This window comes from Hippichthys cyanospilos, chromosome 12 (genome assembly GCF_059441005.1).
Source record: "Hippichthys cyanospilos isolate Australia breed blue-spotted pipefish chromosome 12, RoL_Hcya_1.0, whole genome shotgun sequence".
NCBI lineage: Eukaryota > Metazoa > Chordata > Actinopteri > Syngnathiformes > Syngnathidae > Hippichthys > Hippichthys cyanospilos.
Genome location: NC_142380.1, coordinates 20,115,001 through 20,142,162, shown reverse-complemented (window position 1 = coordinate 20,142,162; position 27,162 = coordinate 20,115,001). Strand labels below are relative to the sequence as shown.

At 41.5% G+C, this 27,162-nt stretch overlaps 2 protein-coding genes across 7 annotated transcripts in view; both read left to right on the top strand.

Moving 5' to 3' along the window:
- Positions 1–1,098: 1,098 nt before the first annotated feature.
- LOC148415260 (armadillo repeat-containing protein 6-like) lies at positions 1,099–16,236 on the top strand. Of its 2 annotated transcripts, none has more exons than XM_088429190.1 (7): positions 1,099–1,471; positions 4,099–4,166; positions 4,246–4,819; positions 13,463–13,608; positions 13,686–13,822; positions 14,414–14,551; positions 15,084–15,230. In XM_088429190.1, exons 1-6 carry the CDS (start codon positions 1,351–1,353, stop codon positions 14,502–14,504), a joined length of 1,137 nt encoding a protein of 378 aa, XP_088285316.1. In that variant the 5' UTR covers positions 1,099–1,350; the 3' UTR covers positions 14,505–14,551; positions 15,084–15,230. The 2 variants fall into 2 exon arrangements, with proteins under 2 accessions (XP_088285316.1, XP_088285315.1); XM_088429189.1 differs by having other exon boundaries at positions 1,109–1,471; positions 13,686–13,817; positions 15,084–16,236.
- Positions 16,237–19,571: 3,335 nt separating this feature from the next.
- LOC148415259 (mitochondrial coenzyme A transporter SLC25A42-like) overlaps positions 19,572–27,162 on the top strand; it is a 15,541-nt gene continuing 7,950 nt past the window's right edge. Inside the window, exons 1-4 of one of the 5 annotated variants that reach the window (XM_088428751.1) lie at positions 19,572–19,920; positions 22,257–22,406; positions 24,373–24,484; positions 25,708–25,733. In XM_088428751.1, coding sequence (XP_088284877.1) covers positions 22,329–22,406; positions 24,373–24,484; positions 25,708–25,733 — 216 coding nt within the window. In that variant the 5' untranslated portion in view covers positions 19,572–19,920; positions 22,257–22,328. Of the gene's footprint in view, positions 19,921–20,003; positions 20,388–22,256; positions 22,407–24,372; positions 24,485–25,707; positions 25,734–27,162 lie in introns of those variants that run through there. The other 4 variants (XM_088428753.1, XM_088428752.1, XM_088428754.1 and 1 more) reach the window with 4 other exon arrangements.

The window sequence follows — 27,162 nt, the reverse complement described above, 5'->3', positions numbered from 1 at the left end:
CTTAACTAATATTACTTCTTTATTTGATTATTAATGCAGTCTGGTATAATTTACTTTTTTGCTTTTTTCAATTTTTGTACATTTTTGCACATTTTTTAAATGATTTTTTTTTATTTTGAATTTTTTTTTTTTTTTCCTGGAAAAAACTGCGAAGTACTGAGGCCGCGATAACTGAGACCGCGAAGCAGGAGGGATCACTGTACTGGTCTGCGGCCCGGTGGTTAAGGACCCCTGGACTAAAATACATTGTAAGGTGCAATGGCTTTTTTGAACAATAACGTGGCACCTATCTCCTTAAATTCATGATAAGCATTTTACTAATATTGACAACAATCGTCCTTTGGGCGTTATTCTACTTTACTAGCCGAGTTACGAAGAGCAACATTTCAATCCTTTAGGCTTGTAATCTCCAACCAGACTAATAGTTAAGCGAGAAAAGCGTACAAGCTTTGTTCCTAAATGATACAGGCTAAATCATTGATTATAATTGTTATTGTAACAATACGATTTTCTTGTGCAATCACAGAAGGATGGGGAAAATTCCCCTCAACCTGTGGTCGGACACACTTGAACATCTACTGTTTATGCTGCTCAAAAGCTTTAAATTCAAGATTATAATTACAGTATTATTTTTTACTATTGTGTAATCACAGATGAACAGAAAACACCCATCTTAGCTTGTGGCCACAAATGACTATTTAAATGACTAATAATGCATTTAGCTCTAGAAAATGTTTGGATGTTATTAATGAATGTATTATTTTAATAATGATTATTATTTAATCTATTTAAAGTTCTGTACGATTGTATCAAATTAGTACAAACTAATTATTATTGATAACTATCAATTTAAATGACTGCTTACATTGCCCAAAAGCTGCGAATGCGTAATTATTACTAACATTATTTTTATTGTTACAAGTAGTATTTTTTGTTTTTGATGGTTATTCTTTTCACAAATTCCAAATCGACTTGTCGCATTCAAGGCGAGTCCACAACATACGGCGGACCATAGTGTCATGCCATGTTTCAAATGAGCACAATAAAGGATTGCACAGTTTTACGCAGGCGCAATTCACCAAGGCAGACGGGCAGAAATTGACGCAACCGTTTGCGGAGCAATCCTCGTACGTAAATTGCGCAAATCCACAGCGGTAGTTCAGCTGATAGAGGCAAGACAAGGCGTTATCTCGGGTGCGGTTGCTTTTGTGACGATACGAAGCGATACATTCAAGAAGCGTCGTTCCGTGACTCTTGAAAGGGGTTTTCATTTAGAAGACCAAACATTCGAAAGGGTCTTTTCTGCGTCCGATTGCATCGCGCTCCAAGGCAGGAGCAAGCGATCTGAAAATGGCTCTGCGGAGAATCACCCAGGAAACATTTGATGCTGCCGTCAAGGAAAATATCGACGAGTTTGACATGGATCCCGACGAGGCTTTGAGGGAAGCTGTGGAGCAGTTCCGCTCTCAGGGTACTTTGTGGGATACACATACGCACACACAATAAGAATGTCAACGGAATGAATTGTAACGCAGTAAGAGCTGGCTCATTTTGTGGCAACGGCATGCTTGTGGCATATGCCACACTTGTTGCCAACTGTTGCCACTCTTTCCAGGCATTTTCCTGTTTCTCTCTTTGGCTTAACCGCCGTAATGCCAACGGTTGCCATCTTTCTTGATACATTTATCGAGGCATTTCCTGGTCCCCTCTTGTAGCTTCACCATGTTTTCTTTTTCGTGTTAGACTTGCAATGTATTGTTTTTATTTCACCCACAATTGTATGGATGTCTCTTTCGTAGCAGCTGCCGTTATATTTTCCTCGACCTTTACTACAAATATGTTTCTCGTTGTGTTACACCCAGCCTAGGGGAACTGGGATATAACGTGTGTGTGCTACCCGTCCGTACCCTCACCATCAGAAAAGGCCCGTGAAACTAAACATGTTGAACAAAACCAGCAGCTTTTATTGTCTTCGGAGGGAGAGCAAACAAACAAAATAATAAACAAAAGATCTTCTGAATCCCTAACTAGCCAAACAAAAAGGAAACGAATGACAATTGGCTCACTATCTACCTAACGCAAAAACAGGAGAAAAAGGGTTAAACAAAAACGGCGTCTCCCTCCTACTACTGCTCAATCTACAGATTCTAACAAACACTAAAGCACACTATTCTGAGCAGTTCCTGACGCGGCATTTTCTGGCGGTGGAATGACCAGAGCGAGACAGAGTTTGGTCCGTGGGCTGTTTAAATAGGGCGGCAAATCAGGAGAGCCAGCCAATGGGATGACACCACCTGCACACAATTGTCACACTCCAACCAAAATACACACACACACACACATGCACAAACAAAGGAGAGAACACAGCAGAACACATACAAAAACTACATATGACCCACGGGTCATAACAGTTTTATTTCATTTATTTTTTGAATGTACTGTTGTTGTAACTCATTATTTAGTGTGGACTGTGTTTTATTTCATTTATTTATTTTTTGAATGTACTGGTATTGTAACTTATTATTTAGTGTGGTCTGTGTTTTCATTTATTCACATTTGTTTTCTGTTCTGACACGCAATGGCCGGTAGAGGCCTCTGGCGCATCCACGAGCTGCACACAAAAGCCGGAAAAGGCGTCTCCAGAGTTGCCCCGAGCGATTCACATGAGAAGCCATAAGCTGTCGTTCATTGTGCTGCAAGCAAAGTCCGTTGGGCACCTCCCTGTTATAATATAGAGACGCCGCGTCGACCAACTATCCAATGACTGCAAGCAATGGCCGACATACCTAAACGTCAACTAAATTAAAACTACAACGCTTATCAACACGCATAATTGTGTGAAGGCGAAAACATTCACACGTATGTTAGTCTTGTTTTATTCCGCCCGTTTTTTGACCTGTTTCCACTCATTCCCAGTTCATCCGATTCACACTGTTCCATTTTCATATGATCCAAATTAATCGTGCGACGACTGCTTCCTTTTTCCTCAATCCCAATATTTAGAGATTTACCCCAATTCCCTTTTTTCCACGGCCAAAATCCCATTGACTCAACATTGGGTGATTTTACATTTGATATTAACAGCTTTCACATTTCATATTTTCAATATTGAGCTCATTCAATTTGCCTTAGGGGTCATTCCCATCATTCCAGTAATTAATACATTCCAATATTTTCCCATAATTCCATATTTTTCACCCCTTAATATTTCACAATTTTCAATGGGAGGATTCCCCATTCATTCCCAATGGTAGATTTAACATCTCACATTTTGAGCTTTCCTATTTCTCATTCTCAATATTTAACTCTTTCATTTCACCTCATGGATCATTCCCACCATTCCAATAATTCATAAATATTATTTTCCCATAATTCCATATTTTTCACCTTTAATTGTTCATGATTAATTCCGAATGGCAACTCTGGAGACGCCTTTTCTGGCTTTGCGTGCAACTGGTGGCAACTCTGGGACACCTCTTCTGGCTTTTGCATGCAGCTCATGGCAACGCCAGAGGCCTCTACCAGCTAATTGGGTGTCAGAACAGAAAACACGTGAATAAATGAAAACGCAGTCCACAATAAATGTTACAATACCACTACATTCAAAAAATAAATAAAATAAAACAATGAAACATATTTATAATAAAGAGAGAGGAAAATGCAATGGCAGGTGCTACGAAAGATGCATCCATACAATAATGGGTGAAATAAAAACAATACAAACCAACAACAATACATAGCATTTCTAACATGAAAAAGAAAAATATGGAGGTGAAGCTACAGAGGGGACAAGGGAATATCTCAAGAAAGGTATCAAGAAAGGTGGAAACAATTGACATCACGGAGGTGAAGCCACAGAGGGAACAGGGTAATGCCTCGAAAGAGTGGCAACAGTTGGCAACAAGTGTGGCAATAACGTGACACACTGTGGCAGTTGCCACAGTGTTGCCACACTACATGCCGTTGCCACAAAAAGAGCCTGTTTTTTTCTCTTGTAACGCGCAATCTAGCTTAAAGCTAATCCCAACGAAGTTTTTCCTGCGTTATCACTTAATATGGGCGTCAATGCGTCCGAAATAACTGAAGTTCTCCGTGCAGACGTGGACTTGAGTTGTATCATCAAAGCCGCGCCATCTCGCGATGAGCAAGCGCACGAGATCTTAGAGGCAAGTACCAGAGGCCCCGGACTCACAGGTGAAGGTCGGACAGTCATAATGCGAAGCGTCTTTCCCTCCCGTCTCACAGGCCCTGGAATCTCTAAGACTCGCGCAAGACCGTCCAGACGGCGGAAAAGCCGCATCGGCGGCCGTCGTGCGTTTCAGCCAGCAATGTTCCCTAGGCTTGGCTCAAAGATACCTGGCAGCCCAGAAGGGTGCTTATGCCCTCGTCCTGGCCTACTGCCAAAGGAGCGTGGGAGATCGGGAAGCTGTCTTGGGCGCTGCCTCTGCCTTGGCGGCGCTGATGGATGGGCAGCCAGACTTGCTGGACAAGGTCGGCGGGCGCTTCCTTTTGGACCTTCTCGCCCAGTACCAGGCTGACCCAGAGGTGACGCAGGCTATCATCTCGGCCGTGCGCCACTCTTGCCTGAAACATGAGCGCAACAGGCAGGAGCTGGTCAAGGGCGGCGTCTTGCCTTTTCTCACCAACGCCATCAGGTGGCACGGCCCGTGCGCCGAAGTGCTCAAGGAAGCTTGCCGGGCGCTCAGAGTCATGACCTTTGACGATGACGTCAGGGTTCCGTTCGGCCACGCCCACGAGCACACCAAGATGATTGTTCTTCAGCACGATGGCCTCAAAGTTCTGATTGAGTCAGCACAAGGTGAGAACGGCTCGTCTCGACACGCCGTACGGTCCCGCCCGCCAACCCACCGCTTCTCAACCTGTTATCATCGTGTAGAATCTTTCTTCTGCTAAGCGGCCCCTTGCCAGAGCAAAGATGTTTGGGAAGCAGAAACACAACAAAGGTTCCTGAGTTATTCTAATTCGTAATGACATTTGTAGCAGTATTATTCAGCGTCCGCATAGGATCTACCCTGTTTCATTTCTGGCTGGTCTGCTGTCACTGATCATCATGCACATCCACATGCAAAAGAATTTAGCCCTTGCTAAATTGCCCCTTCTTCCAAGACATTTGCTCTTAATTTGAAAAACAAAATTTACTGTTCCTGTTGCGGCACAAAATAAAAAGATATAAAATATAAAATAAATGTTAGGCATGGTACGAGATAAAAATCCCATGAGATGAGATATCACAAGATTTGGTCCACGAGAATGAAATATGACAAGACTTTTGCAAAATTTTTAAAATAAAAAATATTGCTAATACAAACTTTTCAATTTCAAAATTATGTATTTTTATTGAGCAGGCTGCAATAAAATAAAGTTTTTCCATAGGCTGCTGCAATAACCAATTATTAAGGTGAGATCTCTCAGAATAGTTGAACAGCATAAAATACTTTTCTTTCACATGCTGCTTCAAGAAAAATTGCAGCTGAACTCTTATAATTGAACATGAAAAAAAATTATGTTTAAAAAAAAAAATATATATATATATATATATATATATATATATATATATATATATATATATATATATATATATATGAGATGCTCACTGCCAGCTGATGTCGCACTGATGGAAAGATGCGCTTTTGAAATAGCAGCAAGCAAAGGAATCAGTCGTGACGGCAAAGCTACTTCATGGTATCTATGACGTCCGCTTTGGTTTTCTTATAAAGTGTTGGAAATGCAGTACTGTGCTACTAAAGTGATGTTGTGACGGGATCTCATACCGTCAAGGGTGTCAATTAGACGCCGAAATCTTCTACCTTCCACCATCAAAAGTGGCTTCATATCGAGTACGATGTACATATTATCCCGTGTTATTTTGGTAGCTCTCACGCTTGTTTGAAAGCGTTTTTGAACGGTGTCTAGCTTCAGGTAATGGTGATAAACTGCAAATGTCTTTGCATTTGGTTCGTGTTCGATGCGGTGTATGGCATAGTTATTATTATTATTTTTTTGTAAAGTTTACAAACTGTCTTTGCTTTATCGGTCAAACTGTTACCATACTTTTCCTCAATTGGAAAACCAAATTGTTGCCACACGGATTATTTAAAAGTAATCGGGCCATCATGTATTCCTCCTGTGTACAGTACTCCATTGAGCTCCTTCTTTTCAATCAACGACAGATAACAAACAACGGTTAGGTGCATACCGCTACCTCCTGTACCAGAGTGTAGCACGCAAGCCTATCCATCAGCCTACTGTAGTTGCCCTCCATTGCACTTCTGGCTCAATAAGCCGTAACTATGGAGGACCGAAAGTGCCAAAGTTCAATAAATAAATGTACCATTCAATAATTAAATGAAAGTGTCATTGTTGGGTTTGAAGTGGGCTCGATACCCCACAAATGACCCATGGAGAGGTGTAAATAATAACACAGGAGTCAGAGATTTAGTTTTACCACTGCAGTGGGGAGAGCTCGAAGGAGAGCATGACCGTGTGTCAGCCTCGTTGCAAAGTCTCTCTCCTCGAGCTCTCGGGCTGCAGTCTTTTATTGAAAAGTTGTTGCTGAGTCGTCGTGGGTCTCATGATTCAATCTGTGGCTTCACATGGCTATTGAGCAAATGGCAGGCTCCGGTCGCCCTTTGAACATTGTTTCCAACTCATACATCTCAATGCCTATGCATAGACAATAGGGAGCCGGCACAGCTCCTGGAGCAGCTGTCATGACCCTAGGGACTTGGCTGTATTTGTGTTGTTTTGCCTCCATCTGCTGGCGTTTTTAGGTAATTGCTCTTATTTACTATTGCCGTCTAACTGCTTCCCTGCAAAACGTGACTACAATGCTGGTCTGCTATTTGTCGGCGGGGATGGTGGTCTGCTCTTGGTCGGCCTCACTTGTTTCATAATGGTGGAACGGTAAAGCTTTGTTTGATTGTGAGTGGTTCTAAAACCATATTTATAGTACATTTTACTGCTTAATTGAAAGTTGAAAGGGTTAGCCATGGTTTCAAGGTTGCTAGTGATGTTAAAGAGAGAAGAAAGAAGATGATTTATATGGATACGATGCCGGAGATAACCATTATTAGAGAATATGGTCATAACAAGCGCCACTCAAAGGTAAATAAATCCTTTCTATATTTAGGGCCTGAGCAGCGACCGCTGCGAGGTCCCTATTGTTCCTTTCCAGATTATTATTATTATGATTATTATTATTATTCTCCAAAATGAATCGCTTTTTTGAGGGCCTAAACTTGCACGAAAAGTGACCAAAATTTGCACACTCGCCAGGCCTGCTGTAAAATTTGATATTTTGGTGTTTTCATACATTTAATGTAAAAAATTGATTTTTGGCACCACCTAGAGTCAAACAGTTCAACTGGGTCCTGGCCTGTTTCACCTCGAGCTATGAAATTTTTTAGGACCTCAAGACCTACAAAAAAAGTCTAGAGCGCCATATGCTAGGTTGTACTGAACCTGAGTTATGAATTTTTTTGATGTACCTTTTTGGACCGTTTTTGGATGTTTGCATGTACCAAAATCCTCTTAATATCTCTTAAACGGTTGACCCGATCGATTTCAAATTTGGCGTGCTTCATTATCAGACATAGCGCCACAACTGGGCAAAATATTATGAACATCGGCCAACTGATATGATGGGAGTGGGGCTTTAAAATATGTTTCAAAATCCCTTCGCCATGAGCGACAAAAACCTTAACCTTATGTGCAAGCTTCAAAAAATCAGAAATTTTACAGAAAATTTACTACTCATTGCCTTAAAATATCTGAATGAGAAATTTTCAAATTTATTAGTGCCACCTAGTTATAGGGAAAAATGTCATTTTTTTAAACTTTCATATAATGTGCTAAGCTCGTAAGAGTAAATGAACTGAAAATTTGTCTGAATAGCGTCAAGACATAGTTGATGAAGGTTGGTAAATTTTATGACGTTGTGATAAAGGGGGTGGTCTGCACGCCACCTCAAAGTCGGATGTTTCCCCAAATCAGCAAAAGTTGCTGTAATTGAACCCAGATGATACTAAAACTGCAGCCCGTTCCGACCCGTTTGACCTAGAGCTACACATTTTTTTAGGCATATGTGGGACCTCTAGAGCTACAAAACATTAAAGAGTGCTATATGATAGGATGTACAGAACCAGGGTTATAAACTTTTGAATGTGCCATTTGGGCTGTTTTTGTACATCTTTCGGTACCGAAACCCTTGACCCGATCAACTTCACATTTGGTGTGCTCCATTATCTGACATAGGGGCACAACTGGGCAAAATTTCATGAAGATCGGGTAGCATATATGATGGGGACGGGGCTTCAATATACATGTTTCAAATTTCCTTTGCCGCGAGTGACAAAAACCTTATGAACTCATTTTTTGTACTGTGCTAATCCTGTTTGAGCAAATTAAGTGAAAATTGGCCAAAATAGCCTTCAGGCATCAACCATGAAGGTTCCCAAATTTTACCACTTTTCACCAGTACAGTTCGCGGCTAGTACATTTCGAGGCCAGTACATCGCCTCAAAGTCCAATGTCTCGCCAATACGAACAAAGTTACTGTAATTGGACCCAGATGGTCTTATCTTTTCAAAATTTCATAGAGTTGATGGTAGTCCAATGTAGAACACACCTACTAATCAATTTTTGGTCGTAATGCGAGCGCCAACTAGTGGGACCAAAAAATGTCATTATAGTCGAAGGATTGCTGCCAAACCCAGGTGGTTTGACTTACAGCTACCAAAATGTTTACGCATATGTAGGCCCCTCAGACCTAAAAAACAATCAGAGTCATATGCTTGGATGTACAGAAAAAGAGTTATGAACTTTTGAATTCGCAATTTTGCTTGTCTTTTCCAAAAATTGTCGCGATCCATTGAGATGATGGAGGTGGGGCTTCAAAATATGAAATCAATATTTTCTTCGCCCACTGTGACAAAAACCTTTTTAATTCAGCTGAAAAAGCTTAAAAAATATGAAACTTTACAGTATCATTAAATTCCACATGTGATTGGTGTCCAATGCGCAACACCAAATATTGCAATTTTAAAAAAATAATGGGCGTGGCCTACACAGCAGTGCTCATTACGATGATTTATCAGAAGAGTAAATGGTGCTGTAATTTGGCCCAGATGATCTCATCTTGTCACAAAGCTGCTTACAACTTCACACATTGAATGAAAGTTCATTCCTAAAGACATCAACAAACATACATTCCATTGTAGTGCTAGAATCACCTTGTGGCAGGAAATAATATAATACCATTTTTGTGATTCTATTTACTTAGTTGAGCCCATTGAACAAAGACTTATGAAAATTTGACCTTTTCTAAAACATTTGGTTCTAAAGTTCACCACATATGCACAAACATGTTCATACCCTAACGTTTTCATACCCCGACCTGTTCATACTCCCAACGTGCACAGGTCTGCAAAGACCCGTTATAGCTGCTTGCAGCTCTAGTTTTTATTTTTATGATATTTTCTGATTGTATACATGTATATTATATATATGTAGCACTTACTATACTATTTTGGTACCAATTTATAATATGTATTTACAACTTTGATGTTTTTACCTGGGGTTCTTAGCGCATTAGCAATTTAACATAGGTTTGGAATGCCCGTCATATGACAAATTCGCCTTACGACCCCAACCGCGGAACGGATTAATGTCCTTACACGGGGCCCACTGTATATTAAAATGACTGAAAAAGAAAAGAAGGCAATTATTAAAATAGACAAGCTAGAAGCCATTCATCTTTGACATCTCTGAGTACACATTAAACTTTCTTTTTCAAAAAAAGTACTGTATGTAACATTTTTTTCATTTCAAGCATGCTCTGGACTGTGTTAATATGTCCCCAGCAGTTGGGGATATTCTTTCGAATGGCACTCATGTGGCTGGAAAACACAGGTTGAACTTTGCCACATGATACATGATGCAAAAGATAATGGTGACAGTGTTTGTCAACCATAAGTGAAACAGATTTGTGACTCGCGTTGGTGAAAAAAAGACAAAAACCAAGGAAAAATCGATTGTAATTTATCAAATGCAGTGAAAACTCGAGTTACGGTCACTTCTGTATGTTTTTCCCCCTTCATATCACGAAAATGACTTAGCATATAAAAGAGTACAAAGGGAAATTAAACAAAACTTGAAATATCAAAATTCTCGTTTGAATTAAATGCAACCTGAGATTCTACTGCTCGTCAATATGACTGCTTGGATATTAATGCACTTCTCTGGAACACATACAAGAGCTTCCTGCGGTCAACTTCATCAGGATAGTTTTTTTTTCTGCTGTTTGCAGAACAGCTACGCTGTAGCTAGTTTAGCAAAAGGTCCCTTGAAAAGGCACGGAGTTGCACTCCAGGGTAGGCAGCCCTCACGTTGGAGCCCACAGCCCTCAAAATGGGAATCAGGGAGGCAGGGTCGACATTAGCCGTCACTTTTATTACATTTAAAAACACAGCAATCTATCTCCCACTGCGCTATAACTCTCTCGCTCGACCAATCTCTCACTCTCCATTCACACTATACACGCAAGACTGTTGTAACATTTAATCAGTGGTGGGCCGTGAGGGCCAGCAAGGCCTTCTCTACATCATTATCATAATAAACTATAATACTTATAATTATGAAACTATGAAAGTCAATTTCATTTCAAACTCATTTTTACTAAATAAATATATATACATTTTTTTAATTTATAAAATTATTCTCCATATTCTGTTCTTTTTGTGTTATATCCATTTGGTTACGCTCCTAGTGTTGAAGTTTTAAGTTGGAGTTTTTAGCCAATTACAATTCAGCTAACTTGTCGCCAGGGTGTATGTAATTTGCCTTAGCCAGAAGCCAGGACATTTGCATCAACATAGAGCGGGATTCTGCGCAAGCGCAGATGGATATGTGAGCGGCCTGTATAACTTAATAGACAGCTGTAATAGCCAACCGAGTCATAAGATCACAATCTAGAGCCCTCATGTTGAATGTGATGTGTGTGGATGCTCACTGCAGAGAGGCGTTTCAATGCTCAACAAGCAAGCTACGCTTTTACCTGATTGCTTTAGAGGCGTAGCATATTATTAGCTAACCTGTCTTGACTTCAAATTTCTGACTGGGCTACCATGGGCGTGAATTAACCCTGGCAAATAGTTCTCCTGGGAATGCCTTTTGTTAGCAAAGGATCAATTTATTGTTTGGAGCTACACTGAATTTGTAAACTTCAATTGTTTAACCAAGGCAGCAAAGAGACATGAAAGCACGACTGGACACACATGCTACAGTGATTTTAAAAACTTATGGGGACACCCAAGTGGGTATACAGTATTGTACGTCTCAGTTAGAAAGTAAAAGCGAGATCCCCAATGCACTACGGTGCTTTTAAAAAACTTTTGGAACACCCTAGTGGATACATTGTACATCTCAGTGCCAAGAGAAAGAGACCAAGAGAGAGAGAGACCTCCATAAAGAATAGGTGAAGAAAAATCGGGAGATATTGAAAAGACTGATCGATTGTGACCGCCGTTTGTTTTGGTGAGTGCAGGCCTTTTTTTTTTATTGTTTAATTTTTAATACGTATGTTTTATTTTATTTCGTTCATATTCAATAATAATAAAGAAATAAAATGATGTTCCTTTATTAAACTGCAATTTGTGTTTCGACTTCATAAAATTTTGTGGATATTTATTTGAAATTATTATGTTTTGACAGCATGACATATAATGACAAGTTTTAATGGCTGATTCGGGTTTATTGACGTTTAAAAGCTCCGGAAATAGCCTGTGTAGCCCAGTAATACGTACGTGTGTGCATGGGGGATATCTATTTGAGTCACAGAAGGCGTTTGTGTGAAAGTCACTGCCCGCCACTGCATTTAATGTGTTTTTTAAGTGCTTGAAATGATGTTTATGTAGAGGACCATTCATAATATGACAAAAATCATCATACAAAAGCCACTTCGGATCGGATTGATACAAAAAAACAAAATATTACAAAAATAAGTAGTTTCAAAATCGATACGTGATATATTGGAAAATGAATGTTGTATTGCAATATGCGTATTGTTTCATATTGCAATATATCGATATTATCGCCCAGCCCTACTCAGCAAGGTCTAAAATATCTCTACCTAACTTGCTTGAAAGCTGAGGAAAGTTCTTCGTATGTAGCCGCCATATTAACAACCACTTCATGCCAAAGCATTGGATTGGTCGAGATTTGAGCTAAACAGGCTTTTTTGGCACTGACAACTAACTATGATGAGTTCAATGGGCAGGTCCTAACATCTGACTGGTTACACTGCTCTGTCTTGGTTTAAAGTGCAGGGTAATCACGTTTTCGGACCCACCTTGGTTTGAGGAGCAGGGTAACCAATCAGGTGTTAGAACCTGCCCATCAAACTGACGAGTGAGGTTGACAGATAAACTAAATGCATGAAATGTCGCAACAGTGTCATTAAAAGTGCCATTAATTAAATAAATGTTTCATTAATCAATTAAAAGTTCATGAATTATATAAATCTTTAATTGAATGTGTCAATCAAATGTTTCATTAATTAAATGTCATTACTTAAATGTTTCATTAGTTAGTTAAATGTTTTATTAAATTAATAAAACATTTGATTAGTGACATTTTTAACTAATTAATGAAACATTTAATTTGTAATGACACTTTAATTTTTGAATGGTACTTGTATTTATTGAATTTTGGCACTTTTGGTCCTTATGTACCCTCCAAAAAAGTGAAAAGGAAATTAATCTTTTGGCATGCATGAAATCTTATCGCATTCGTTCTCTCAAGATCTCGTCTGACAATAGCTTGTCCCATCCCTAATAAATATAGATTTGCTGATACCAGGAGATACCCTGTTCAAGTCATGGACTTGTAGGGCTGTCACGTTAGCCCATTTAACAAGGGGTGCAGCAGGGCATGCTGTACGGGGCAACCTCGGCATTCCAAAGCAGTCGCAAGCACCTCACACATTTTATTGTTGCCAAATCAGAGATTACACGATTAATTGCTTTTAAAATGAAGTTTAATAACCCCTCCCTAACCCTACAAAAATCTAATTATGAGGCTTTGATTCTTCATACGTGGAAAACGGACAAATTCCATTTTGTAGAGGTACAGCGATGAATGGAAACAAATCGCATTTCTGCAGGCAAAAGAAAATACTTTTTATTGCTGTTACTTGAAGAGTAGGCTTTTCTTTTCAAAGACAGGGCAAATGAATTGGAGCAAGAAGTAACTCTGCTTAATTGTTGTGTGCAGTTTTTTCCCCCCAAAAGGATGGAAATGAAAACATCTTTTTAAAGTGTGATTAATTGATTTAATTGACAAACAATGGACAGATGAATTGATTTGAAAGAAAAAAAACTTTGTTGCAGCCCTTCTATTTTTCTAGCTTTGTAAATGTCATTTCTGTTTGTCTTTGTCTATTGAGCCCACAAGGACAACATGTGCGTTTTGAGCGAGCTGTGCGCCACCCTGTCCTGTTTGGCCGTGCGCAATGAGTTCTGCCAAGACATTTGTGACCTCGGTGGACTACAGCTCATGATGACTCTGCTCGCGGACGGCTGCGAGTTGCCGGTACGGACGCAGGGGCCTCTAAAGGTCAGCGGCTAATGGACGCGTGTTGTCACCAGGCTGCTTTTTTGCCCTGGCAGGATTTGCTGAGACAGGTCCTGAGCGCCATTCGGGCTGTGGCTGGAAACGATGACGTGAAAGACGCTGTGGTCAAAGCGGCTGGAGTTCAGCTCATTGTCTGCGCCATCAACAGACATATGACTTTCTCTACTGTAAGGCACGGCTACCATTACTAGGCTGGCTCGAATCACTTAAACAATATAAATCGCAGGCAGAACACTGGGCCAATTATTATTATTATTATTTTTTTTTTACATTGTCCTCTCCTATGCGTTTTTGGGGAGTGAGGGGGTTAAATCTCATTTTCTTTCTTTCTTTTGGTAATTTTACTATGTTGTAACTGAGGCACTGTATAAAAACAAACATTTTATGAAAAGGTCATTTTTAGCTCAGACAGCTAATTATAGCCAAGAAGGGATATTTAAGCTATTTTCAGCAGTAAAAAGTTAACATTTTGTCGATCATAAATTTGGTGACTCAATTTTTCCTCTTTCATGAGCAATTCATGTACCCTGTATGAACAGGTTGGTACAATTTCACTTACCAACATTTTTGCCCTTTTTCTGACATGTTAGTGACCACACCAGTAATTGAAACGTACCGTACTTTACTTCTGTTATTGCATGACCAATTAGTAAGAAAGGGATGAAAATGAAAATGTATTTTTGAAAAATTGGACAAAATAATCAGAAGATGAATGAATGATTGTAGTCCTGCTTCAGATTATACATTTTTGTATGTCCCTCAGGTGTGCGAGCAGGGCTGTGCTTGCCTCTCCGTCCTCGCTTTACGCAAGCCCAACAACTGCAAGGTCATCATGGAGGAAGGCGGAGCCTTAGCTGCCATGCAGGCTATGAAGATTCATCACGCTGTTGTCAATGTGCAGGCAAGCATAACCGTGTAATTGGGCTTGGAGAAAAAATGTGGACCAACACCGGTAAGTCGACTTGGGCGGGCTGATAACATCTGCCTGGAAGCACCAATAGGACTATGTATGCAGCACGGTTTTGCACACAGTCTTTTCTTGAAAAACTAAACAAAACGTTTTCAATTTAAACCAAGAGTGACAAAAATAATAATGTTCAACTATTGCAAAGTGGAAAAGGCATGGAGAGGGGGCGGAGTGTATGTAGGCGTGAACTAAATGGTAGTTGGTGTTTTTTGACCTTAAATGGTAATCGCTAGCATGCTAAAGCTAGTCCCAATTGCTAACGGTTTAGCGTAGTCAAATTTAGTTGGTGTCTTAAAATTCTCATGTACATTCCATCATACCTAATGAGTAATTCTATGCACCGATTTCAAGACCGAGTTGAATCTCAGTGGATTATTAGAAAATGCAAAAACCCAGAGGATGATGATTTTAAAACGATTGGATAGTGACAGCATGGACTGATCATACACACTCGTCGGCTTTTCAGAAGCAGGCCTGCATGCTGCTTCGCAACCTGGTGTCCCACCGGCCCAACTACAGCCAAGTGCTTCTGGAGCTGGGCGCCGAGGCCCTCATCTTACAAGCACTACGGAGCCACAGAGACTGTGGCGACGCCGCCAAGGCCGCTCTCCGAGATCTGGGCTGCCAGGTGGACTTGCGGGAACTGTGGACCGGCAAACGTGGCACCATCGCTAACTGAAAGTCAAACATGATACAATGCCACCTTCTCGGACCATCAAAGAACCACCCGAGGAAAGGCGAGGCTTTGAAATGAATGTTACCTTGTGCTTTCTTCTATGGTGTTCTTAATTAAGAAAAACAAAGTTTAGAAGGTGGCTTATTAGAAGTCGGTATATGATGAGAAGCTTCGAGTGAAGCCTTTGTCGCGCTAGTTAGGTCCATTTCAAGCTATTGGTTACACATACTTCTCTTCATCACGTGAATTTGCCAATGCGTGATCAATGCTTGCTATAATGGATGGATGGATGAATAGTTTTTAGTCTTGATGGCTAAATGAAGCTTCAAGTCAGAGCACCATAAATCCTGATTGACATATTTCTCTGATAGTAGCAACTGGCCTCCTATTCACATTAGAATGTGACTTTTCTGTTGGAGGAAGCCTTGTGTTTCTTTTGTAGGAGACAACCAGTGTCTGTCTCCTGGGCCAAGGCTATCAGCTTTTACACTGGCGATACGTCGTCTAAATTTTTATGAAAATAACAATTCTCATGACCACATTATGCATTGCATTTATAAAGACACATATCCATTAATATCCATTGCACTAGCCTTTATTTTTAAACAGGAGCAACTTCTAGAGAAGTCAAAAACAAAACAAAATCACAAGTGGTGTATGAGGCTTCATTTGACCATCACTAGTCTTCAGAACTACAGCATAAATTTTACCGAAGGAAAGAAAAATCAGGGCATCACCACAATACAATACAATACAATACAATACAATACAATACAATACAATACAATACAATACAATACAATACAATACAATACAATACAATACAAATCACCTATCTTTATGCACCAGCAAACATTCCTATAGCCTTTTTCAGTCATGTGTTTGTAAGCAACTTGCTTGATGAAAGTTGAAATAAACTCAACCCAAAGGACAAACCTACAAAGCTTTTGAGAAATTGATGTCAAACATGAACTATTTCAAGTATGATGTGCTCAAAGGGCAAGCAAACACCCAAATTGTCTTTGGAAAAATATGTTGTGTGCAGTCCGCTTAACGCATTTAAGAAATACCAGCAGTTGCACCTATCTCGAGGCAACTGTTTTACCTCTTGCTATTACCAGAAAGTGAGATCGCAGTTGCTCAAAGTGAGGTAACAACCAATCACATCGCAGCTTGTTGACGTCACATCTAACAACTAGCGGAGGCACCTAAAACATTTTAAGAGAACAATTTTAAAGTTTAAAATTTTAAAGTCCCCTCAAAATGAAGTCCTGATTTGTTTCTAAGTACGTAAGATTATACAATGTTATCCGTTTCAATCCCCACAGTGGAGGAGAAGACGGCAAATTGCTTTTCAGGATTTGAGTGGTAATTTATTTTTTTAATCATTCAAATTTGGTTAGGTGGTGTGTCACGTCCAAAACAAAACATTGTTATGCATGTTTTGGATACTCGGGTGAAGAGAGGGGCGGAGTTTTCAACTGATCAGCACCTGGTGGTGTGTTGGCTCCGATGGTGGGGAAGGATGCCAGTCAGACCTGCCAGGCCGAAACGTATCGTGAGGGTCTGCTGGGAATGTCTGGCAGAGTCCCCTGTCAGAAGGAGTTTCAACACCCACCTCCGGCAGAATTTCTCCCACGTCTCAGAGGAGGTGGGGGGACATTGAGTCAGTGTGGACCATGTTCCGCGCCTCCATTGTCGAGGTGGCTGATCGTAGTTGCGGCCGTAAGGTGGTCGATACCTGTCGTGGCGGCAATCCCTAAACCCGCTGGTAGACACCAGCGGTAAGGGATGCCGTCAAGCCGAAGAAGGAGTCCTATCAGGCAGTTTTGGCCTGTGGGACTCCAGAGGCTGACAGGTAGCTCCAGGCAGCTGACAGATACCGACTGGCGGCTTCAGCGGTCAATGTGGCAGTTTGGTGAGGCTATGGAAAATGACTTCCGGACGGCTCAAGAGGAAATTCTGGTCCACCATCCGGCGTCTCAGGAGCAGAAAGCAGTGCACCATCGACACTGTGTATAGTGGGAATGGGGCGCTGCTGACCTTGACTCAGGACGTTGTGAACCAGTGGGCAGTATGCTTCGAAGACCTCCTCAATTCGACCAACACGTCTTCCCCTGAGGAAGCAGAGTCTGGAGGCTCCAAGGTGGGATCTACTATCTCTGGGGTTGAGGTCAATGAGGTGGTCAAAAAACTCCTTGGTGGCCCTGGGGGTGGAGGAGATCTGCCCGGAGTTTCTAAACGCTCTGGATGTTGGATGGCTGTCCTGGCTGACACACCTCTGCAACATCGCATGGACATCAAGGACAGCACCCCAGGATCGGCAGACTGGGGTCGTGGTCACCCTTATTAAGAAAGGGGATCGGAGGGTGTCTTCCAACTACAAAGGGATCACACTCCTTAGCCTCCCTGGCAAAGTCTATTTAGGGGTGGTGGAGAGGAGGGTCCGTCTGGAAGTCGAACCTCGGATTCAGGAGGAGCAATGTGGTTTTCGTCCCGGCCGTGGAACAGTGGACCAGCTCTACACCCTCGGCAGGATCCTTGAGGGTGCGTGGGAGTTCGCCCATCCAGTCTACTTGTGTTTCGTGGACTTGGAGAAGGCGTTTGACCGTGTCTTCCAAGATTTTTGGAGTATATGTGCCCCTGAGTCTGATCATGGTCCATGACAAATTTCAAGTTGATCGGGTGAACCATTTAAGAGAGGAAGACAGTAGTTTGAGACCAACAAATGTCCAAGAATAGGGCAAAATTGCACATTCAAAAATTCACAACTGTTTTTCTGTACATCCTAGCACATATATAACTCACTTTGAATTATTTGTAGGTCTTACATTCCTATATGTGCCTCAAACGTTTTGTAGCTGCTCGTCAAACCAAACAGGATTGGCTGTAATTTTTTAATTCTAATGGCATTTTTTGTTGTCGCTAGGTGGCGCTAGCACGATTAAAAATACGATGGTAGGTGTGTTCCACATTGGACTACCATCAAATATATGAAATTGTGAGAAGATAAGACTGACTATATGGGTGTAATTACAGCAACTTTGTTCGTTTTGGTGAGACATCTGACTATGAGATGGGATGAAGGCCACACCCAATATGGAAACATTGTAAAATTTGAGAACCTTCATTTTCCATATCTGAATGCTATTCTGACCAATTTTCAGTTAATTTACACTTACAGGCTTAAAACAGTACAGTGGAACCCCATGTTACAACGTCCCTGATTTACGTCATTGTCATGTTGTGACGCAGAATACTGAGTTTTTTAATCCCCTGTTTATGACATTTTCCGTTATGCAACCAAAATAGTTGTCATGACTAGGGGCTTGGCTGTATTTGTGTTGTTTGCCTGGCGTTTTTTTTGCTGGCGTTTTTAGGTAATTGCACTTAGGAAAAATAGAACACATATTTTGAAGCCCCGCCCTCATCATATATGTCAGAGAATCTTCACGAAATGTTGCCCAGTTGTGCCCCTAAGTCTGATAATAGACCACAGCAAATTTGAAGTCTATCGGCTTAACCATTTAGAAGGAGGGAGGAGCAGTTCGGGACTTGCAAACGTCCAAAAACGGGCCAAAATTGCACATTCAAAAATTCATAACTCTTTTTCTGTACATCTGAGCATGTGGCTCGCGATGACTTTTTTTGTAGGTCTAGAGCAGGGGTGGGCAACTCCAGCCCTCGAGGGCCGGTGTCCTGCATGTTTTCCAGTTTTCTCTCCCTAACACACCTGATTTAAACCATTAGCTCATCAACAAGCTCTGCTGGAGCTTGAGAATAATCCTAATCATTTGAATCAGGTGTGTTTGAGAGAGAAAACAGGAAAACATGCAGGACACCGGCCCCCGAGGCCTGGAATTGCCCACCCCTGGTCTAGAGGTCCGACATATGCCTAAAGATTTTCGTACCTCTAGGTCAAACTGGCTTTTTTTTCAACTTTAGGTGGCGCGGCAGAGCCACTTTTTTTTTTTGCATTGTTTTAGGAAACACTAAAATATCAAAATTTTCACCAGGCCCGACGACTGCAAAATTTGGTGATAATACGGTGAAAATCAAGAGCGTCCTCGCAGCAGACGCTGCTCGGGCCCTAATAATTATAATTATGATCCGGTGAAAAACAAGAGGGTCTTCGCGGGGGACGCTGCACAGACCTCTGCAACTCCAAAATTCTGCGGGGAATGTCAGTTGACGCCCCTCTATCCGGCCTATCATGGTCGGTATCGTCGTGGTTAAAACTGCATTTCCCATAATGCCTCTCGTCTTGTCCTTGCGGTCTCGGCGACTGGAAGGGCTGAGCCTTGTTAGGTTTGTGCTTGTGACAGGAGGAGCAGCCGCTCAAAGTCATGACAGTGCGGCTGAACGATCAAATTACTGACAAGTCGGTGTACATGTCACGCTTACCTACCTAGTATACTGCAGCCGCAACGCATTTTGCGCCCCCCCTTCCCTCCCGCACCCCCAAATGAACGTAAGCGGTTATGTATCAGCGAACTAACCGCTAGCTAGCGTTATCGAACCCAACGTTTGGCTAACTTGACTAGCGAAAGGGGAATACACTATTTTTGACCTCAAAAGTACTGCCGCCGGAAGCTTTTCAAAGCATTGCAAAAATTCGTCGAATCAGGTAAGCAAACGCTTGTCATCACGTTGTTGTTAATGTGTTATTTCAAGGCGGGTGACGGAAGCACAAGCTGACGTTAACGTCCGAAAAAACTCACTACATGTACACTACTGTGCATTATCTGAAGAAGGTGACCAGAAATCGTAAACAAAGTCATCAAGCTCATTTGAGCTGCCGCCGAATGCAACAAGCTTTGCGTTTCTCGATAAGAGTGCTACAAAGCTAATCGACATTTGTCAAGTTCAAACTTCAACGATTCCCGCTATCAAGTCATCCCCAGGGGTTGAACGCACTTTGGCAACCTTTGGTCACATTTAAACCATAACACCGTGGAGGGAAAAAGTCATCGCTAATGAACGCGCATGCATCCATTACTTCTACTATTTGGAATTGACGACTAGCGATACCAAGTATCGATATAGGAGCGGCACACAGCCTCATTCCAAGGTATCGGTCCCCCTCATTCCAAGGTATTGGTCCACCGATGGCGTCCACTATTGGTATCGGGCGCTCTCTTGGAGCAGTGTTATGATCACTCTAAAAAAATGTTGTTTTGGAATTTTGTCTATCTGGCCTAGTTCTATGTTTTTCTATATTATTTATCAAAAGCGTGGTATTGGTATCAGACAGAACATCCTGAGTGAATCCAATTTAGCACTATCTTTTGAAAACAAGGAACTTGTTGATAGGTGTTTCAAACAAAATGTGTGTTGAGGAGTTGATGAGGTGAAAAGGGGCACTGGTAATGAGTAGGCCGCTTGCTTTTTTTTTTTTTTTTTTTTGCCTCTCCTCTTGACTACTTCCCATAATCCCCTTGGGTTGATTCAACATGATGTGGCTTTGTTGCATTTCCTACCTCATTTGCAAACTTAGCATCACCATTCACCTGAAATCAAACAACAGACTTGGGGTTTGTGCTTGAAGTTTTTTTTTTTTTTTTTTTTTTAAACCACAGTCTGAAAAACTCTTTGGGTTCAGTGGAAGTTGAAGAAAATTGCTTACTAGGCTTTTGTTTGGACTTCGTTTTGTTTGGAATTGTAAATAGTTGCTGATATCACTTTTATATCCTTGTTTTAGCTTTCAACTCATTGGTGCTAGCCCACTAAGTCTTAGCGCGCGCAACATTTTGGCCTTTAAAATGAGGTCACGTTTTATTTTGCTTTCATGGCGAGACAAAACAGACAACAGTGGACACAAATGAATAAACCAGGTCCCACGAGGATGTTAAGCACTGGATTGCTTTTTTGTAAGAATGTATGTGTTACCTTTTGGACAGTTCAGTCTCATGAAGGATTTGCAATGGCCGAGCATTGCACATCTTCCTCCATCTTCTAGCTCAGTGCTTTGCAACCTTATTTCAATATACCCACCTGTGATTTTTTTTTTTCAGGCCAACCAAGCACAGAGCTTTTTGGAATAAAAAACAAACAAACAAACAAACAAACAAAAACATCAGAGTCCTGTGCAATTCGTGTCTGACGTTTTATACTTTGTAACTACATCTATTTATAGCTCTAAAAAAAACTAAATGAACTTTGCAAAGGAGTCACTAGAAAAAAAATTCATTAAGTAGTCTAGTTTTTTCTTTTTTTAAAAAAATAAAAGTAGTACTGTTCCTGTCACAGCAAATTAACTTTGCCAATCAATTTGCTCTCAATTTGAAAAGAAAAATGATTCATGGCAGGAAAAAAACATTTAATCAGATTTGCTGATTCATATGGAAACCCTGTTCGAGTCTGACGCGCACTCCCAAGCGCCTTCACGTGGGAGCCACTGTAGTTTGATTTTTGGACTGTGAAGGCTGTGTTGTCAAAACTGCAGACCCGATAGCTGAATAACCCTGGAAATAAATGATCGCCCGACAAAATGATTAGCCCACTTGTTAACAGACATTTTGTGTGTGGCTTGCACTCGTTTTGTGCCCAGTGGACTGGACTGGGTTCAAAGTGGAAGACACTATGCAAGCAAGCGAGCAACACATTTGTTCCGCTGGCGCTGCTCCAGCGGTCACATTTTACCTATAAGTTGCTCTTCAAGAGATATTTCGGGACACAGTGTTGCCAAGTGGAGAAATGTAACATGGCTTGGTAAGGGAAGGAGCGATTCCATACATAGCAGAAGACCGCAGTAGTATGCGCGGTCGTAAAGCGGTGGGCAACTGCTCATTGAGGTCACGTAACAAAGCTGAAGCCCAGCTTCCTAACAACCGCAGCAAAAATTAATTTACCTGCAGCCCTGTTAAAATGACGTCTAAAGTCGTCAGCCGTCGTGGATGAGTTCATTGTGCTCTAGGAATTGCTTTTGACCCTTTAACGGTTCTTGCACTCACTCCTCTTCAGCTCCCGGATCTGGGGCCCCTGGTGGTGTGATTGATGAGCGCACTCCCAGGCAGTGGCGTTTAGTCCTCGAGCATGGGGAGTGGAGTCCAGGATCAGCATGCAGCGCTCGACCACGGAGAAGTGATGCCGCGGGCCTCCTCTCACTCAAACGTGAGTCAATACAGTGGGGCAAATAAGTCTTTAGTCAACCACTAATTGTGCAAGTTCTCCAACTTGGAAAGATTAGAAAGGCCTTAAATTGTCAACATAGGTAAACCTCAACCATGAGAGACAGAATGTGTAAAAAAAAACCAGAAAGTCACATGGTTTGCTTTTTAAAGAATTTATTTGCAAATTTTGGTTGAAAATAAGTATTTAGTCACCAACAAACAAGCAAGATTCATGGCTGTGAAAGAGGGCTAACTTCTTCTAATGAGGTATAACAAGGTCTAATGATGCTTCACTTGTTACCTGTATTAATGGCACCTGTTTTAACTCATTATCGGTATAAAAGACACCTGTCCACAACCAGTCAGTCAAGTCAAGTCAGTCACACTCCAAACTCCACTATGGCCAAGACCAAAGAGCTGTCAAAGGACACCAGAGACAAAATTGTAGACCTGCACCAGTCTGGGAAGACTGAATCTGCAATAGGTAAAACGCTTGGTGTAAAAAAATCAACTGTGGGAGCAATTATTAGAAAATGGAAGACATACAAGACCACTGATAATCTCCCTCGATCTGGGGCTCCATGCAAAATCTCACCCCGTGGCGTCAAAATGATAACAAGAACGGTGAGCAAACGCGGGGGGACCTAGTGAGTGACCTACAGAGAGCTGGGACCACAGTAACAAAGGCTACTATCAGTAACACAATGCGCCGCCAGCGACTCAAATCCTGCACTGCCAGACGTGTCCCCCTGCTGAAGCCAGTACACGTCCAGACCCATCTGCGGTTCGCTAGAGAGCATTTGGATGATCCAGAAGAGGACTGGGAGAATGTGTTATGGTCAGATGAAACCAAAATAGAACTTTTTGGTAGAAATGCAGGTTCTCGTGTTTGGATGAGAAAGAATACGGAATTGCATCCCAAGAACACCATACCCACTGTGAAGCATGGGGGTGGAAACATCATGCTTTGGGGCTGTTTTTATGCAAAGGGACCAGGGCGTTTGATCTGTGTAAAGGGTAGAATGAATGGGGCCATGTATCGAGAGATTTTGAGTGAAAATCTCCTTCCATCAGCGAGGGCATTGAAGATGAGACGTGGCTGGGTCTTTCAGCATGACAATGATCCCAAACACACAGCCAGGGCAACAAATGAGTGGCTTCGTAAGAAGCATTTCAAGGTCCTGGAGTGGCCTAGCCAGTCTCCAGATCTCAACCCTATAGAAAATCTGTGGAGGGAGTTCAAAGTCTGTGTTGCCCCAACGACAGCCCCAAAACATCACTGCTCTTGAGGAGATCTGCATGGAGGAATGGGCCAAAATACCAGCAACAGTGTGTGAAAAGCTTGTGAAAAGTTACAGAAAACGTTTGGCCTCCGTTATTGCCAACAAAGGATACATAACAAATTATTGAGATGAACTTTTGGTATTGACCAAATACTTATTTTCCACCACAATTTGCAAATAAATTCTTTAAAAATCAAACAATGTGACTTTTTTTTTTTTTTCCACATTCTGTCTCTCATGGTTGAGGTTTCCCATGTTGACAATTTCAGGCCTCTCTAATCTTTCCAAGTTGGAGAACTTGCACAATTAATGGTTGACTAAATACTTATTTGCCCCACTGTACGTGCGCAACCATTTGCTAGTTTGGTCTCGGGGAGCTTCTTGATCGGCATCTCCTGACATACAGTATACCCAAAACCCAAGAAGGGCAAAGAACAATGAAAGAAAGAAAAAAGTTGCATGGGCTGCGCTCACAGGTGGGGCGGCCGTGGTGAATTTCATGAGTTTCCTGAGCGACTGCACCACTTCTGCTCCGTTTGCATTTGTTCGTCCAAGGCCATGGCCTCGGATTTGTCCGTTGCCCCGTCACATGCTATGGGTCATTCTTTTTCATTGAATAATCGACAGCAATCCAAAGAGTTTGTGTAGCTTGGCTCAAGTCAAAATGGGAGCCTTTCCTTGTAGGGCATGAAACAGACGCGCTCCGTGGTCAATTCGCTGTTCTCGGGGGCTCTCGCCGGAGCTGTGGCCAAGACGGCTGTCGCGCCCTTGGACAGGACCAAAATCATCTTTCAAGGTAAGCTGCATGATGCCCTCGTCTCAAAGTTTTGCAAACTGTTTATCTTTTAATATCACTAATGACACAGCCCGCAACTAACCGGTGTTTAACTACTGAATTAATCTGTCCATTATTTTATCCATGAATCAGATTTCAAAAGCATGTCCCCCCCCCTTTATGAAGCGACACATTCACCGCCGTTGACTGCTATGAACGTTAAAGATCAATTTTTACAAGGCTGACAGCTCTACAGTGCCTTGCAAAAACATAAAACCTGCCTTAACTTTTTGCTCTTTTGCCATGTCAAGTTTCAAACATAAAGCTGTCAAATTAGATTTGGCGAATGAATCAACACCAAATGGAGCACAGTAGAAAACAACAGTTTGCACTTAATTTTTTTCCATTAAAAACAAAATGATTGCAATTTTAAATCTTCGTGTTTGACGCTTGAAATGTGGCAAAGGGACACAAAAGTAGCTAATTCTTTCACAAATCACTGTATAAGTCAAACATCAATTTTGACTTGACTGGCATTGAATGGGTATGAAAAACAAAACGTTTTTCATAATTGGCATTGCAAAAAAATTCTTATGATTTGGTCTGTAATATGTCAGAAAATCAGCAAAATGTTGATTGTTTTTGTTAAGTAAATCAGAAATATTCTCCAGTCGAGAGGCTGAAATTCTGCGCTTTGGAATTGTCAAATTATCAATCATAAAACATAATGCTTGATTAGTCTGACGATTGTTTGTGGTTCATTCATCAGTCATCTTTGAACCTTTATAAAGAAATCTACTCTCAATATATTAAAAAAAAAAACATTATGGGTCAAAATAGGATTGCGCCAATATTAAGTCAATTTAATCCCACTTTCACTCAAAAAAAAGTATTATTCTTCTATTTATTTAAAAAAATAAAACAGCCCAGAAAGTTTGATCAAGTTCATGAAGTATTAGGTAAACACTTTTTGACCCTTAATTGTATTAGTCTTGACCCAACCGTTTTTAGCGCACCTTCACATACAAATATTCTATTAAGTAGGGATTTTCCTGAGCATTTCGACAATTTTCAGACTGCAAAACATTCTTTGATTTTCAAACATAATCGTTGTTTAATTTGGGAACCGAATCACCAATCGATTCGTGAATATTCATAGTGTTTTTCTACTTATGACGACGCTTACTATACATATCTCACTGTGAGCCCAAGTTTGATTTTTTTCTTTTTTTTTTTTTTTACAGTGTCTTCAGCGAGATTCTCAGCCAAAGTAAGTTTGATTTGACACTAGAAGGTCCAGCATTTGGCTTTACTTCCTATAAAGACCACCGGGTGCTGATTGGCATCAAGGATTTTAGCTAAAACCCTAAATCAGTGGTCTCCAACCCCCAGTCCGCGGACCGGTGCCGGTCCGTGGATCAACTGGTACCGGGCCGCGTGGGCTGCACCCGAAATAATGTTTTGGAGATGATTTAGTTTGATGCTACGTGCACACCGAACGCGAACAAGGCAAAAAAGCGGAGAGTTTTGTGTTGTAGTCAATGGAGTTCGCGCGACTGGGCGCGAATGCGCGTCGAGCGACGCGATGGATGCGAATGGAGCTACGCAAATGGCCGCGCGCGGTAACGAGATTTCGCCTTTCGCATGAAGTTAAAAACATTTTTTACTTTTTTTGCGTTTCACGTCGCGACAGCCAATCAACTTCGGGAACATTCAACGGCTCACGCAAGGGGCAGGAATGAATCATGGTGGCCGCTTTTCGATCACCGGGAGCGATCCAACATGGCCAGCTGAGCTTTCAATACAAAACCGAGTCAAGCAAGAGCACTCACCTGGCTTGTAGAAATTTGGAAGGGAGAACTTGGGACAACAGGTATGTGCAGCGTTTGCTTCACTTAACAGCTGTTGAACCGTAGTTACTGTGCTAAGCTAACGATAGCGCAGCATTGTCAGCACAATATTTAGCACGGTCTCGGCCACTTGATTGCGATATTGAACCTTTTATTTTTTGGCAGGCGAGTATGACCGCAAAGAATAAAGGTGCTGTCGGTGAAAATATTGGCTTTGTCACGTCCCAGAAAAGTAAAACTTCTCAGCAATGCTCTTCATTCCGGATCTACCGTAAAGTGCACAGCAAGCTCGCTCCACTCCCCTCTCCTTGCGCGACAAAAAAGTGGATAAAAAGTACAAAAGCGATAGAAAGTCCCGCAAATGAGCGTAGCGGCGCGAATTTTTGTATTTAGCGTGCACATAGCATAATTCCAGTTGCATAATTCACCCCCGCCCCCGGACCGCAATATAATTGTAAGGCGTTGACCGGTCCGTGGTGATCAAAAGGTTGGGGACCACTGCCCTAAATCACTTGTGAACAGCTAACTTTGTAATGTAAATTGAACAGAAGTTGCACACCAACTTTATCTTGCTGGGCGAGCATCACACATGCGAATGAGTCATTATCTGAGTGGGGGGTGGAAGACCTTGCACAGACCCATCTTTTGAAAACTTCATTCAAGATAAAAGAAAGCTGACGTTGTAACTCAATTTTATCTTGCTGATAGAGCATCACACAAGTTTTTCCTCTGTTGATGAGATTTATTGATAAAAATGGACCAAATAAAACCTCATAAAAATATATCCAGTATATGCGTCATCATCTGGCCTTTCTAGTGTTGATGAGGTTTTGTCGTGTCGTCGTCATG

Bases quoted from the DNA above. Each gene is read 5' to 3' on its own strand.
- LOC148415260 (XM_088429189.1), top strand. From the start codon at position 1,351: ATGGCTCTGCGGAGAATCACCCAGGAAACATTTGATGCTGCCGTCAAG. The intron at 4,167-4,245 runs GCAAGTACCAGA...CCCGTCTCACAG, and splicing joins AAGCGCACGAGATCTTAGAG to GCCCTGGAATCTCTAAGACT. The intron at 13,818-14,413 runs GTAAGGCACGGC...TATGTCCCTCAG, and splicing joins GACATATGACTTTCTCTACT to GTGTGCGAGCAGGGCTGTGC.